The sequence below is a fragment of the Galeopterus variegatus genome, unplaced genomic scaffold, assembly GCF_000696425.1.
Source record: "Galeopterus variegatus unplaced genomic scaffold, G_variegatus-3.0.2 Scaffold5070, whole genome shotgun sequence".
Classification (NCBI taxonomy): domain Eukaryota; kingdom Metazoa; phylum Chordata; class Mammalia; order Dermoptera; family Cynocephalidae; genus Galeopterus; species Galeopterus variegatus.
In genome coordinates this window covers 89791-104591 of record NW_007731181.1, presented here as the reverse complement: position 1 = coordinate 104591, position 14801 = coordinate 89791, and the positions used below count along the sequence as shown (strand labels likewise).

Here is a 14801-nt window from a genome sequence, read left to right as displayed (position 1 = left end):
CATTTCCTCTAGGTTTTCAAATTTATTGGGTGTGGTTGTTTATAATAGTCTCTAGTGATTCTTTGTATTTATGTGGTATCAGTTGTAATGTCTTCTTTTTAATTTCTGATCTTTGTTATTTAAGTCTTCTCTGTATTTTGGTTTTTTTAAATTAGTCTACCCAATGAGTTTTCTATTTTGTTTATCTTCTTAAAAATCAACTCTTCGTTTCATTGATCCTTTGTATCATTTTTTGGGTCTCTTTTTCATTTAGTTCTGTTCTGATCTTTATTTCTGTCTATTAATTTTGGGGTTGGATTGTTCTTGTTTTTGTAGTCTTTTGAGGTGTAACGTTAGGTTGTTTATTTGAAGTCTTTCTATTCTTTTGAATAAGCATTTATTGAAATAAACTTCCCTCTTCATATTGTTTTTTCAGTGTCCCACAGATTTTGGTATAATGCATCTTTATTTTCATTAGTTTCAAGACCTTTTTGATTTCCTGTTTAATTTCTTCTTTGACCTATAGGTTGTTCAGGAGCATGTTGTTTAATCACCATGTGTTTTTATAGTTTCTGTTGTTTCATTTGTTATAGATTTTTAGTTTAATCTGTTGTGGTCTATGAAGATACTTGAAATGATTTCAGTTTTTCAAAAATTTGTCGAGCCTTATTTGTGACATATTGTGGTCTATCTTAGAGAATGTTCCATGTGCTGAAGAGAAGAAATTATATCCTGTAGTTGTTGGATGAAATGTTCTGTAGATGTCTGCCAAATCCAGTTGGTGTAAAGTGTAGCTAAATCCTGTGTTTCTCTGTTGAATTGCCTAGATGATCTGTCCAGTGTTGAGGGAGGGATGTTGAGGTCTCCTACTATTATTGTATTGAAGTCTATCTCTCTTTTTATATTAAGTAGTGTTTGCTTTATATATCTGAGTGCTCCATTGTTGGGTGCATATAAATTTTTGATTGTTAGGTCTTCTTTCTGGATAGATCCCTGTATCATTTTATAATGGCATTCTTTGTCTCTTTTCATGGTTTTTGGTTTAAAGTCTGTTTTATCCAATATAAGAATAGCTATGTGGGCCGGCCCGGTGGCGCACTGCTACAGTGCGCCGCTTGGGAGCATGGCGGCACCTCCTGCCGAGGGTTTGGATCCCACATACAGACCGGTTCCCGCTCACTGGCTGAGCGAGGTGCAGCCGCAACACTGAGGGTTGCGATCCCGTTGCCGGTCCCGGTCCGGTACGGGTGTGACACTGAGGGTTGCGATCCGTTGCCGGACACGAAAAAAGACAAAAAAGGAAAAAAAAAAAAAGAATAGCTATGTCTGTTTTTGGTTCCCATTTGGATGATATATGTTTTTCCATCCCTTCACTATCAGTCTGTGTGAGTCTTTACAGGTGAGCTAAGTTTCTTATAGGTGGCATAAAATTGGGTCTGGCTTTTTAATACAATCATCCAGTCTATATCTTTTGAGTGGGAAATTCAATCCATTTACATTTAGGGTTTTTATTGAAAGGTATTGTCTTACTTTGGCACTTTATTGATTTTTGTAGGTTCTTTTAAATATCTTTTGTTCCTTTCTTTCCTTTTTATTATTTGTCTTTAGTGTTCATTTGTTTTTTGAGGTAGTGAGATATAGTTTCTTTCTCTTTCTTGTTTGCATATCTGCTCTACCAGTTGGTTTTGTTCTTTCTCATGTATTCTTAGTGTTGATTTTCATTTTGGGGGTTCTAGATTCAGGACTTCCTTGAGGATTTGCTGTAGGGCTGGCTGTGTGGTAGTGAACACCTACAATTTTTGTTTGTCTGGGAAATACACTATTCTTCATTTCTGAAGGACAGCCTTGCTGGATATAGTATGCTTACTGGCACATCCCTTTGTCTTCTGGACTGTAGGGTTGCTGCTGAGAAATCTGCTGTTAGTCTGATGGGAACTCCCCTATAGGTGACCTAATACTTTTTTCTTGCTGTTTTTAGGATTCTATCTTTGTCTTTGACTTTTGCCGGTTTGACTGTAATGTGTCTTGGAGAGGACCTTTTTTTTTTTTTTCCTTTTTGTCTTTTTTCGTGTCCGGCAACGGATCGCAACCCTCAGTGTCGCGCCCGTACCGGACCGGGACTGGCAACAGGATCGCAACCCTCGGTGCTACGCCCACACCTCGCTCAGCCAGTGAGCGGGAACCGGTCTTTATGTGGGATCCGAACCCTCGGCAGGAGTGCCACCACGCTCCCAAGCAGCGCACTGTAGCAGTGCGCCACCGGGCCAGCCCCGGAGAGGACCTTTTTGGATTGAATCCATTTGGGGATCTTTGGAATAGGATTTTGGTGCCTATTCCTTTCTCCTCTTCTTCCAGAATACCCATGATTCAGATGTTTGTGTGCTTAAGGTTGTCTGATGGGTCTTGTATATTTTCTCTGTTTTCTTAAATTCTTTTTTCTTTTCTTTTTTTATCCACCTGGCTTATTTAGAAAAGACTGTCTTCAACATAAGAAATTCTTTCTTCTGCTTGCTTTAGCCTGCTGCTTAAGCTCTCAATTCTGTTTTTTAATTCATTGAATGAATCCTTCAGTTTTAGGAGTTCTGCCACATTCTTTTACATGGTACCTATCTCTTTGTAAATCTTCTCCTCCTTATCTTAGATAGTTTTTCTCATTTTGTTGTGTTGTCTGAGTCTTCTTGTATCTCACTGAGTGTCCTTAAGATTGTTGCTTGGAATTCATTTTCAGTCATTTCAATAGTTTTGTACTGTATGGGGTCTTGTATTTGAGAATTATTATATTCCTTTGGTAGTATCATATTTTCTTGGGTTTTTTTTTCTTCCTCATTTCTAGTAACCCTACATTGATGTCTGGTCATTTAGTGGAGAAGTTTCTTCTTCTGTTTACTCTAGAGTGGCTTTTGAGGAGAGAGACTCCCTCCTAATGTAGTCTCCATGTTTTTACTTTGGCAGTATTCAATGTCAGAGTTGCATGCGAGTGCCTCTGTGGTCTAGGCACTGGAGCACTTAGTGGTTCCTTGCGGAGGTTATTGACACTCTGTTGGGTTGCTGTGGATATGGGCAAGATCTTCAGTTATTGGGAGAAGTGCTGGATGCCCACAAAATTTCTTTCTTAATGGAGGAATGCAGACTGCTACTTATTATTCAGTAGTGGTCCTTACTCATTATTCCTGGATATCTTCTGATTCCCAGTTTTGTAGATTTTGTCTATGAGCAAATAGGATTGATAACAAAAATGAACGTTTTGCTGATTAAAGAACTCTTTGTACTCATTGAGATTTTGTTAATTTTGATTTGTTTCTGAGTAATCTCACCTAAAGCACTTCCTATTTGAAAGCATTTTACCCTGTGTTCATTGTGATGAAATGATACATTCTTTAAATTGTTTGTGTCTGAGTTGCAGAATATTCAGATTTTTCTTAAGGTATGAATGTAGGATTCTACTTTTTCTCCCAAATGACTACATAGTTTTCTCAACATCACAATAACACCCCTTCACTGTCCTTACCTTGTTTTAGTAATCTCTATAGCACTTGCTACCTTATAACAATATACTGTTTATTTATTATATTTACGGTTTGTCTTCACAAAAATGCAAGCATTGTGAAGGAGGAAAATATTGTCTGTTTTGTTTGCTGCTATATCTCCAGTGCCTAAAACAGTACCATGGCACACAATTGGCACTCAATAAATATAGTTGAATGAATGAACTAGGTATTGAAAAAAATTTGCATCTTCTTTTATGATTTTTAAATCCTTGTATTATGTTGTATATCCTTACATACTGTGTCTGTTTCCAGGATCTATTTTATTCCATCTTTTTAGTAGCCTTTTGATTACAGCTCACTTTTCACATATTAAGGTGTGATTACAGCAAACTTTAAAAAAATTAAGGTATAATTTATATGTAATGAATTTTCTTCATTGTGTGGCAGTTCTGTGAGTTTTGACTAATGGATACATTCATGTAATCATGACCATAATCATGATACAGAACAATTCTGTCATACCCTCAAAATTTCTTACATCCCTTTTCACACTACCAGCTGCTGGCAGCATCACTGATCTATTTTCTGTACTTGTAGTTTTACCTTTTTGAGAATGTCATTTAATGGAATAAAACAGTATGTAGTTAATTAAAAGTAGCTTTTTTTACTTAGCATAATGCATTGGAGAATTATCCATGTTAATATCAGTAGTCTGTTTATTTTTAGTGCTGAGTTGTATTCCATTAAATGAATATATCATATTTTCTTATATATTCACCCCTTGATGGACATTTGGATTGTTTCCTCTTTGGGCCTATAATGAATAATGCAGCTGTGAACGTTGCATACAAGTGTTTGTATGGACATAAGCTTTGTTTATCTTTGGTCAATGCTGAGGAGTAGTATTTCTGAATCTTATAGTAACGTGTGTGTATAGCCATTTCCGAAATACTAGCAGAGTAGTATTCCATTGTGTAGATATACCACATTTTCTGTATCCACTCATCTGATGATGGACATTTGGCTGGTTCCAACTCTTAGCTACTGTAAATAGTGCTGCGATGAACATTAGGGAACAGATATACCTTCGACTTGAACAGGTATACCTTCAACTTGATGATTTCCACTGCTCTGGGTATATTCCCAGCAGTGGGATAGCTGGGTCATATAGTAGATCTGTCTGCAATTGTTTGAGGAACCTCCATACCATTTTCCATAGAGGTTGCACCATTTTGCAGTCCCACTCATAATTGATGAGAGTTCCTTTTTCTCCACAACCTCGCCAGCATTTATCATTCACAGTCTTTTGGATATTAGCCATCCTAACTGGGGTGAGATGGTATCTCAGTGTGGTTTTGATTTGCATTTCCCGAATGCTGAGTGATGTTGAGCATTTTTTCATATATCCGTTGGCCATTCATATATCTTCCTTTGAGAAATGCCTATTTAGCTCTTTTACCCATTTTTTAATTGGGTTACTTGTGTTTTGTTGTAAAGTTGTTTCAGTTCTTTGTATATTCTGGATATTAATACTTTGTCAGATATATATTTTGCAAATATTTTCTCCCACTCTGTTGGTTTTCTTTTAACTCTGTTAATTGTTTCTTTTGCTGTGCAGAAGCTTTTTACTTTGATATAATCCCATGTTTATTTTTCCCTTGGTTGCCTGTGCTTTTGAGGTCATATTCATGAAGTCTGTGCCTAGTCCTACTTCCTGAAGTGTTTCTCCTGTTTTCTTTAAGGAGTTTTATTGTTTCAGGGTGTATATTTAATTCTTTAATCCATTTTGAGTTGATTTTAGTATATGGTGAGAGGTATGGGTCTAGTTTCATTCTCCTGCATATTGATATCCAGTTGGATTCTCTATTCTATTCCATTGATCAGTGTGTCTGTTTTTATGCCAGTACCATGCTGTTTTGGTTATTATAGCTTTGTAGTATAGTTTAAAGTCAGGTAGTGTTATGCCTCCAGCTTTATTTTTTTTGGCTCAGAATTGCTTTGGCTATTCATGGTCTTTTGTTATTCTATATAAATGTTGGGATAGTTTTTTCCATTTCTGAGAAAAATGTCATTGGAATTTTGATGGGGATTGCATTGAATTTATATATCACTTTGGGTAGTATGGATATTTTCACAATGTTAATTCTTCCAAACCAAAAGCATGGGATATCTTTCCATCTCCTTGTGTCCTCTTTAATTTCTCTCAACAGTGTTTGTAGTTCTCATTGTAGAGATTTTTCACATCCTTGGTTAACTTTATTCCTAATTATTTTATTTGTTTGGTTGCTATTGTAAATGGGCTAGCTTTCTTGATTTTTTTCTGCATGTTCACTGTTGTGGTATAGAAATGCTACTGATTTTTGTGTTGATTTTATATCCTGCAACTTTGCTGAAATCATTTATTAACACTTAGAGTTCTTTTGTAGAGGCTTTAGGCTATTTGATATATAGGATCATATCATCTGCAAACAGGGACAGTTTGACTTTATCTTTTCCAATCTGTATGCCCTTTATTTCCTTCTCTTCTGATTGCTCTGGCTAGTACTTCCAACACTGTATTGAATAGGAGTGGTAAGAGTGGGCATCCTTGTCTATCTCCTGTTCTTAAGGGAAAAGCTTTTCCCTGCTGAGGATGATATTGGCAGTGAGCTTATCAAATATGGCTTTAATTATGTTGAGATACTTTCCATCTGTACCTAACTTGTAGAAAGTCTTTATCATGAATGAATGTTGAATTTTGTCAAATGCCTTTTCAGCATCTATAGAGATGATCATATAGTATATATATTTATGATCACATATTTTTGGACAAGTATTCCCTGCTTTGTTTCATGTTTGTAATTTCAGATTTCTTAGAAAGCTAATCTCTACTTTCTTCCTCTGCTTGATTTACAAACTGTTAAACACCAGATTGAGAGCAAAGACTGTTTTCAACCCAGAGGAGAGAAGTGTTTCACACAAGCAGTCCCCCACCCAACACACATTGTTCTCCTGTTCCAAGCACTACATTGGGAGCCTATATGACAAGTTTCCTTTAATTGCATGCACGTGCACGCACACACACACACATACAGTGAGGGTCAGAGGATCATGATAATGTGAAGGATAATCTTCAGTAACTTCTGCTTTTGTGTATCATAAGTGAAGTCAAAAGGAATATTGTTCTCAGAATAATTGAGATTTATTATTTTAAAATCCACCACCCCTGCTCACAACCAGCTTCACCTAAGCTTGGGGAACAATGTGAAGGAAGGTCACCTTTTTATTATAAACACTTGTTAGTCCTGTGTCCACAGGGAATTATTTTCTCTTTGGTACTGGGTACTGCTTTATTCTAAGTATCTTCATGGCCACCACATCTTAGAGGCTGTGACTGTCCTTGAAACGAGTTCTATTTTGGATTACTGAAATTATCCTATTTGAATGACTTTCCTTTTATTGGCAAAGCTCTCAACAATCCAGACCAAGTTGAATTCATCAGGAAATGAAAGGTAGCAACTAATAAAATAGGTTTTAACACAGTATACTCATTCCTGAAAAACCTTGCACTCTGCAAAAAGCACACACACAAAAACAGTTCATGAAAATAAAAAAGGGTTTGGGGCAGACCACTCCAACTAAGCCTCTTTGTAACCAGCACACTAACAACTTGGACTACCAGGTCAGCAGGGCAGAATGCCTGGAGGTTGCCACAGTAGCTTTTAAAGTGGAAATAGAACAACAGTTTAGAGAAGGGCTGTGGGTGCCAACGTGGAACAGACAGGAGCAGAGCTCTGAGCCACAGGGGCATGGAAGGCCAGCAGCCTGCCAAAAGCCCCACAAAGCTGGTGGGTGGCAGGGTTTTTTTAAAATATCCCCAAAAGGGTTCCAACTGCCAGTGCAGCAACCCAACTAAAGGGCTTAATCCCCCTAATCTGGCTCCTCTTGGAAGAAAAGATCATAGAACATGCTTTCAGTTCCTTCCATGTTATTGCTAATATTATTCCCTGTAATTCGTGTTACAGAAACGTGAACACGTGGCAGAACAGTTTATACTATTTCATTTAAAATTCATATAGTAAAAAAAAAATCCACATAGCGATAACCCAGAGGGAAGATTATGGGCAGGTTTAGGTGAATGGGGAAAAGAAATACTCAGCTGGCTCAGTGATGAGTAAGACCTGTCTTTTTCAATACTGGCAATAAGGAGGGAAGAAAGCCCCAATTTTTATTTTAAGAATCTTGGTTTTTGAAATAAGGTAGTTACAGTTGAGGTTTCTCATCCCCAACAACCCTCCACGACCCATCACAATTTCTGGCAATTATGAGTTGCCACACTATTCTGCTTTTGCTCACATAAAGAAAATGTACTTAGGTCCCTTGGGGTATTGCTTGCTTTGAACAACTTGAGAAACTTACATCATAACATATCAGAATTATATTCGTTTTCTTAAAGAGAATTACCCCAAACTTAATAGCAAGCAATTTAATTATTTTAAAAAATGGACAAAGGGAGTTGGAGAGAGAAACTAATACATAAGTGCAGTGTGTACAAACAACCCGTTTTTGTCAGCTTACCTACAGTGAAATTATTTTACATCAAGAATCTTGCTGATTAAAAACAATACTTGTTGCAATAAAACCACCACCTTGAAATATTACTATACATAACACTCATGACAGTTGGTTCTTAGTGTGGACATAAAGCAATTAAAACTCATCACAGACTCAAATATTAGGTAAATAATTTAATGATGACAGAACACTCAAACTTCTTTAAATAATATTTCAAGCTACTATATTTTTGTCTGCAGTACACATCTGAAACGATACAAATTTTACCCAAATATTGAAGCATGAATTAAAATAGAATAAAAAAATTCTCCTGATTTAGGTTTCCATTCTTCATTCCCACTTGCCTCAGACTATTTCTATTGAAGATATTTAGTTAAATCTTTAATCGATGACCTGTGTGAAGATCTACTGCCAACAAGGCTAACTTTACCTAGCTCTGGGCTCCGGGCTGGGGAAACGTGGACTCTGAAGTGGTTCCCTTCCTGCGGAAGCCAGTCCGACTTTGTATTATGCTTCAACCCAGGCCTGTTCAGATAAGGAACCACTCAGTAGCTCCTGACTATTTAAGTATGGAGAAAACAGTAAAGAGAAAAATAGTTTTCTCCTAAAAAGCAAATGGAATGGATCACATTGGGCATGACAAGCATCCCTTTCCCAAATGTCCACGGCAACACATCTTCCCTCCCCGTGTGTCACCCTCATTTCCCTGACCCCCTTGCTTTAAAATTGTCAGCCTGCTTGCTGTCAGCTTTGTAGGCTGCTTAAGAAGACTTTATGAGAGAGACGCTGCTGCTCTTGGAGCAGCATGGAATGATGAGGCTTACTGTAGTGGTGACAAGAATGACCCTCTTACACCATATGGCCAAAGAACAGCCTCCCATCCCCAAGTCTGCGGGAATCAGATGAGCTGTGGGTTGGCTTTTTTTGTTGGTATGTATGTACATATAGCACAGTTTAATGAAATTGCTCTTCTTATTTCCATTGCTTTATAGAGACACACCCCATATACAGTCATCATTAAAATTCACTGACTGCCAGTACCAAATTAGAAGGCTTCTATAAAAGCCATGGCAAGAATTTATAGATGCGGGGTAAATTTCAGGATAGGTCAGCCCTGACATTACTTACTGTGGAGTATGAGCACTGAGTTCTTTCTAGCTCCATCGGAGAGGAGAGGACTTCGGCCATAGTACTGTCACCTGATCACAAAACAGGAAACAAAGACTTCTCTTGGCTTTGGCACTCTGTTCCTTGGAAGGGCTTCTGATTGGTGGAGGCAGAGAGGACAGCAAGTGGTCCAAAGTGGACTGATAGCCCCAGATGGGCGTCAACAGAACACCCTGGTTCCTACCCAGGCCAAGACCCAAAGATGGAACTTAAGAGCTGTTCCATGTGGAACATCCAGCCATGGGGGGATTCATCAAAGCACAGCAGTACTGCCCATCCCCTCAGCCCCTTCCTCAATCTAAGGCTCAGCAGAGAGGAAGCTCTTTGGGAGAGAGGAAGGGAATTTGGTGAAGGCCGTGCTATGTTCCAAAGGCCTGATCCTCTAGGCCACATCTAGCAATATCACCTAGTCAGAGTGCGGAATATGATCCCACCTAGAAAATGAATGGCACTATTTTAAGAGTAGAGCATCTTGGAGAAATCCAGATTGCCTACTCTGCAACATTAACTCAAGAATGTGGAAGCCCCACCAGTGTGCAGGTTATTCTCTTAAAAATCTATATTAATATTTTACTTTTCAAGCACCAAATGAAAACTTTTGAAAAACTTCAACCACTTAATACAGTACACGTGTTAAGCAGACTTTAAGAGACCCTACATCTACAATGGCTTAAGCAATTATTTATAACAATCTTCATGAAAATGGCCATCTGTGGGTTTTTCTGCTAACACTCGAGATTAAAGATGGAACCAAATTGTGTTGGCTCCTCAACACATGACATCCAAACTGCAAGTACACGTATAGGTTTATGCAAAAGCCCTGAGAGAACTACATTCAGCCTTTCAAATTGAGTTCATTAGGCCACCAGCCACCCTGTATATTCTACCAAGGGCAAGAGCAGCAACTTTTCTATTTCAGCACAATTATGGGCAGAAATTATATGGTGTAAATTAGAGGTCCTTCCATATAGCTTAATATTTAGGGTAGAAGAAGGGAAGACAAAAACAAAATTCCCAAGAAATCCAAGTAATTCCATGTTGGTCTTGTACTCCGTGAAACCCTGAGATGAACTGGAGTCCTCGACACCTGTGCTTGCATCCAGGCCCGCCAGGATGTTTCAGTATGCTTCCAGCTGGCTCATCATCAACTTCCTGCTGTATTCATAGGCCAAAAATAATGCCCCGTTGGCAGGGAACGCTCGAATCATAGTAGGTTTCAGTCCAGAATACAAGGCCATTATTCCTAAAAGATGAAACAGTGATCAAAGACTGTGGCCCTCCCCTCCTTAGGGATGCCCCACGTGGCTGCGCAGCATAGGTACATTTACACTTACAACTCCAGACAACAGCAGTGAAAACCAACAAGTCACGGAAGGACTTATTCCCACGTTTCCCTAAATAGACTAATGGAAACAAGGACAGGTGCCAGGTCTTCTGGCAAAGCTGACTGATGCTCAGTTATACCAATTCCATGCCTGGTTCACTCCTGGTATATGGGTGGGACAGAGCTGAGGCCTGACATGGCCTGACAAAGGCAACCACAGAGCTGGAGGTGGCAGCAGCTTTGCAGTTTTTCACAGGGCAGTGGCAAGAGCACCTTGGATAACAAGATGTAAGTATTTCATAAAACTATAAAATGTTAAGCAAATGTAAAGGGAGGTTACTATTAGTAATATACAAGATGTCTGTGCTCTACTTGGGACAGGAATTAAAAGGTTTCTAAGTTACTGTGCTCTCTCTTTTTAAAATCGAGTTTTAAAATGTGTGGTAGATGTTGGAAGGACAGGTCTTTACCCACTGGTTGCATAAAGTTGGCTTTATACAAGCATTACTTAGAAAGTCTTTATCCTCCTGTATAACTCTGAAAATTGATAGCAAATGACCTTCAGAAATTGCTCCATCCACTTGTAATTCCAGAAGTCTTAGCACTAGGACTGCACATTCTTTTAAATCCCTTAGTGGTGCTGTTAGAGATCATCTTCTGATAATACCTGTATTATGTAAAAGCAGGTGGTGCTAACTTCAAAGCATCTGTTCCCTTGGACAAAGTTCACATTTAAAAACTTCCTTCCAGGCTATTTAGAACAAAGAATCCTGACAACTATCTGGCCAGAGGGTTAAGAACAAGATCTTTAAACATTCTTGGAAACAATGAAAGTAAACTGAAGGAAGGGGTTTGGGAACAGAAGTCCACGCAGGTGGATTAACACGCAGGGTAGAGAAGACTATGAGGTGGGAGAATAGAGCAATTGCACAGCTCATCACACCTCGACACGACAGGACCAGCAGTAAAGAGACCCATCCCTCCCCAGACCTGCTCTGTTTCTACAATCAGCACACTCACCTTCATTTCTCACGGCACTTAAAAAGGTTCCGATAAAGCCTGCCTGTCTTCCAGACATGGAAAGAACTTGAATTCTGGATTTGATACAATCCACTGGATATACAGCAAGCCAGAGGCAAATCCCACCAACTCCACCGCTTAACATCAAAGGTGCAGGGCCTAGAGAAGAAAAATAGTCAAGGGTATTTTGTCTTAAGAACAGGTGATGTGACATTTCCAGAGGTCAACGCAGCAATGGCCGCAGGTAGGAGAAAATAAAAATGCTGAGGCTGCAAAACACAATTCTTTGAGGAAACCATCAAAGCTCTTGTTACTGAGCTCTAAGGAAATAAGCTTCTGTTTGGTAGTCCACGCCCACCCCTGGGTCTCACCAGGACAAGAAGCCCTAGTGAGGGTTACATTTAGGGTGGTCACTGAGGTGCTCTTTCCCTCCTGACCATCCTCCAGAGAGCTGGCCTGCATGGAACCAGCAGGCCCCCAGCAGCAGGGCAATGCCTTCCCACAAGAGTGAGAGGCACCCGAAACACAGGCCGCATCTTTTACCAACTTTCTCACTGTTAAATATGTTCATATTTTACCATCCACCAGCCCTCATTCTACTTGTACTATAAAAACCAAAATGGCTTTATTAAACACAGCAGTTAAGTCTGGAGTTTGACTACCCCCCGAAGAAATCTAACACACTGAAAGGACATGTTTAAGAAAAACTGACTCAGGGCTGGCCTGTTAGCTCAGTTGATTACAGCGCTGTGTTATTACACCAAAGTCAAGGGTTGGATCCCCATCCTGGCCAGCTGCAAAAACCAAAACACTTACTTATGCAAGCCAAATATTGCACAAAGTGTGTCAAGCAGCTCAACAATATAAGCTAGATAGAACTATCCTTTTCACTGCTCTCAAAACATTATCAACATTTATTACCAAGTTTTAAGTTTACTGCAAGTTTATAGGTGATTTCCCCATGGAAAAGTAATTTCTGTATTTCTTCTCTCCCTAAAATGGATTCAGAACAATTAAGAAATGTTATTCCCAGTAAAGAACTTACGGATGTATTGCTTTGGCCCCTGTCCTGAAGAAATTACCAAGCCTGGAGGAAGGGTGCTAGCAATTGCCAATTCCATGTGTTACTTTCCAGCATCCAGAAACTTCTTGGGGCCAAGTGGACCCCCTCCCCAGGGGAGGGGTGGAGCACGGTGGTGCATAGAGAAGAGAATCCACAGAAAGCACACCTTTGGGAAGTGGACACTGTCATACATATCCAACTACTGCAATGCAAACACATTTACCTAGTTCGTCTTTTGATCTCCCTGATGCAAAAAATGATCGGCTCAGTTCATAGCCACCAAAGAAGAAGAAATAGCCTGGTACTTCTCGAAGTAAAGTGCTTGAGAGTCCATGGTAGAAGCCCAAGGGGCCATCCTTTCTCAGGATACTCTTCACGACAGACCAAACTGTACTGAGAGGACAGAATGAGAGACAGAGTTATGGCAGGTGGGGAAGGAAAGACATTCACCCCCAGTTAACAGACCTGAGCAAGCACTAGTGAGGAAGCAGCTGAGTTTGTAAATAGAGACACTGGGAATAAAAGGAGAATAAAAGGAGGCCTTCTATGGGAAGGAAGTATCTTAGAGAAGCACAGAGAGCTATTTTACAAGTTTTGTCACCTAAACTATTCTTGGTAAAGAAATTTTATTAAAATGGATACATACATTTTTAGAAGTCACATTATCAAAGATGTAAAAGAGCCAATACCTATTTTTTTAATAGTGAATAAGTGAAAATTAGAATTATGGTATTGTACTTGCCCAGTCCCTTATCTCCCTCAACTCCTATTTCCTCAGTCTTTTTCGTGTGTTTTTGGGAAATCTGTTCAAGTGTCTAGGTTTTATGTTGTTTTTTTTTAGTGCAGAGGAATGAGCAAAGAAGTAAATGTTACTTGAAGGCAAGACAAAAGAAATTCTGAGAACTGAGCAACAGCTGTGATGCAACATGCACCAAGAACTTAGTTCTTAGAGTAGCAGGGATGCAGGAGAATTTCTTTTAAGCAGATCAGAGACCTGCTCCTATAGCAGCCGGAACACAGAATTCTTTTTGTCTACCGACTCCTCTTTTTGATGGCATTCGCCAGGGCAGGTATAGTATCCCTACTGAAAACAGGGTAGGAAATCACATACTTAATGAAGCCCTCTTTCCTTACTTCGTTCTAAGAGAGGAGGGGACTTGGCTTGGAGAAACAAAGGATCAAGCCCCGAGGTCATAAAGGCCATAGGCGTGTAAGTATTATCTTCCTTCTGAGAGCTTCAGAAGGCTCCAGCAGGCATTCCCCACTGGCTTGGCCCCTCCTGCAGTACTGCCTCACTCTACAAGTGTATGTAACAAAGGAATACAACTCGACACAAGTAACTTGCCTTCTAATCCAAGTCCTGTCCCCTTGTGCGAACACTGCCATGCCTCAAATACAAAGTCAACCAATATTTATTTTCTTGCAAGGTGTCCATCTGCCTAAGTCCTTGAATATAACCACTACTATCTTTAAATTACCTTAAACTACTCCCAAGGCCCACGAGGGCAGCTTTCTGGGTCCTGTTAATGTTCTATTTCTTAATCTAGGTACTGGTTACAAAGGCATGTTCATTTCATGACTATTCATAGAACTGCATACTTACGGTTTGTGTGTGTATTCGTGATATTATGTGCATATTATATTTCAGTGAAAAGTTTTAACGACTTACACTTTTGGACTTCTAGGCAATGAATAATAGATTCAAGTTGGTTGAATTTCACAGGTGGAGAAAACAAGGCACTACTACAAATCCCATTCTCACTGGAAGGAGACTGGTAAGTGAAAATGGTTAGTTTATCTACTGGTTTTTCCTAGCCGACACAGGCTTTGAGTTAAGCACAGCAGTATCCTCCACCAGAACTTTAGTCAGCCAATGTCAAGATAAGCAAGTTTTATGATTAATAAGAATAAATTGCTTTTCAATTCAAATAAATATTTTGTATGACATATATACCCTTACAGGGTAACGAGAATCTGTTTTCAAGACTGAGTTGGAGAGTGACTTGATCACTGAAGAGTAGCTGTGCTTACAAGGGTTTCCATGAATGTTTTTGGTTTTTTTTGTCTTTTGTCTTTTTTCCATGTCCAGCAACGGATCGCAACCCTCAGTGTTGCCCCCGTACCGGACCGGGGACCGGCAACGGGATCGCAAGCCTCGATGTTGCTCCTGCGCCTCGCTCAGCCAGTGAGCGGGAACCGGTCTGTA

The 14801-nt window shown here is 39.5% G+C and overlaps 1 protein-coding gene across 1 annotated transcript in view; it reads right to left on the bottom strand.

The window, feature by feature from the left end:
- Positions 1-8179: 8179 nt before the first annotated feature.
- Positions 8180-14801, bottom strand: part of SLC25A15 (solute carrier family 25 (mitochondrial carrier; ornithine transporter) member 15) — a 24382-nt gene continuing 17760 nt past the window's right edge. The window contains exons 4-6 of the mRNA XM_008588848.1: positions 12819-12988; positions 11533-11691; positions 8180-10431 (exon numbers count right to left, since the gene is read on the bottom strand). Coding sequence (XP_008587070.1) covers positions 10307-10431; positions 11533-11691; positions 12819-12988 — 454 coding nt within the window. The 3' untranslated portion in view covers positions 8180-10306. The remainder of the gene's footprint in view (positions 10432-11532; positions 11692-12818; positions 12989-14801) is intronic.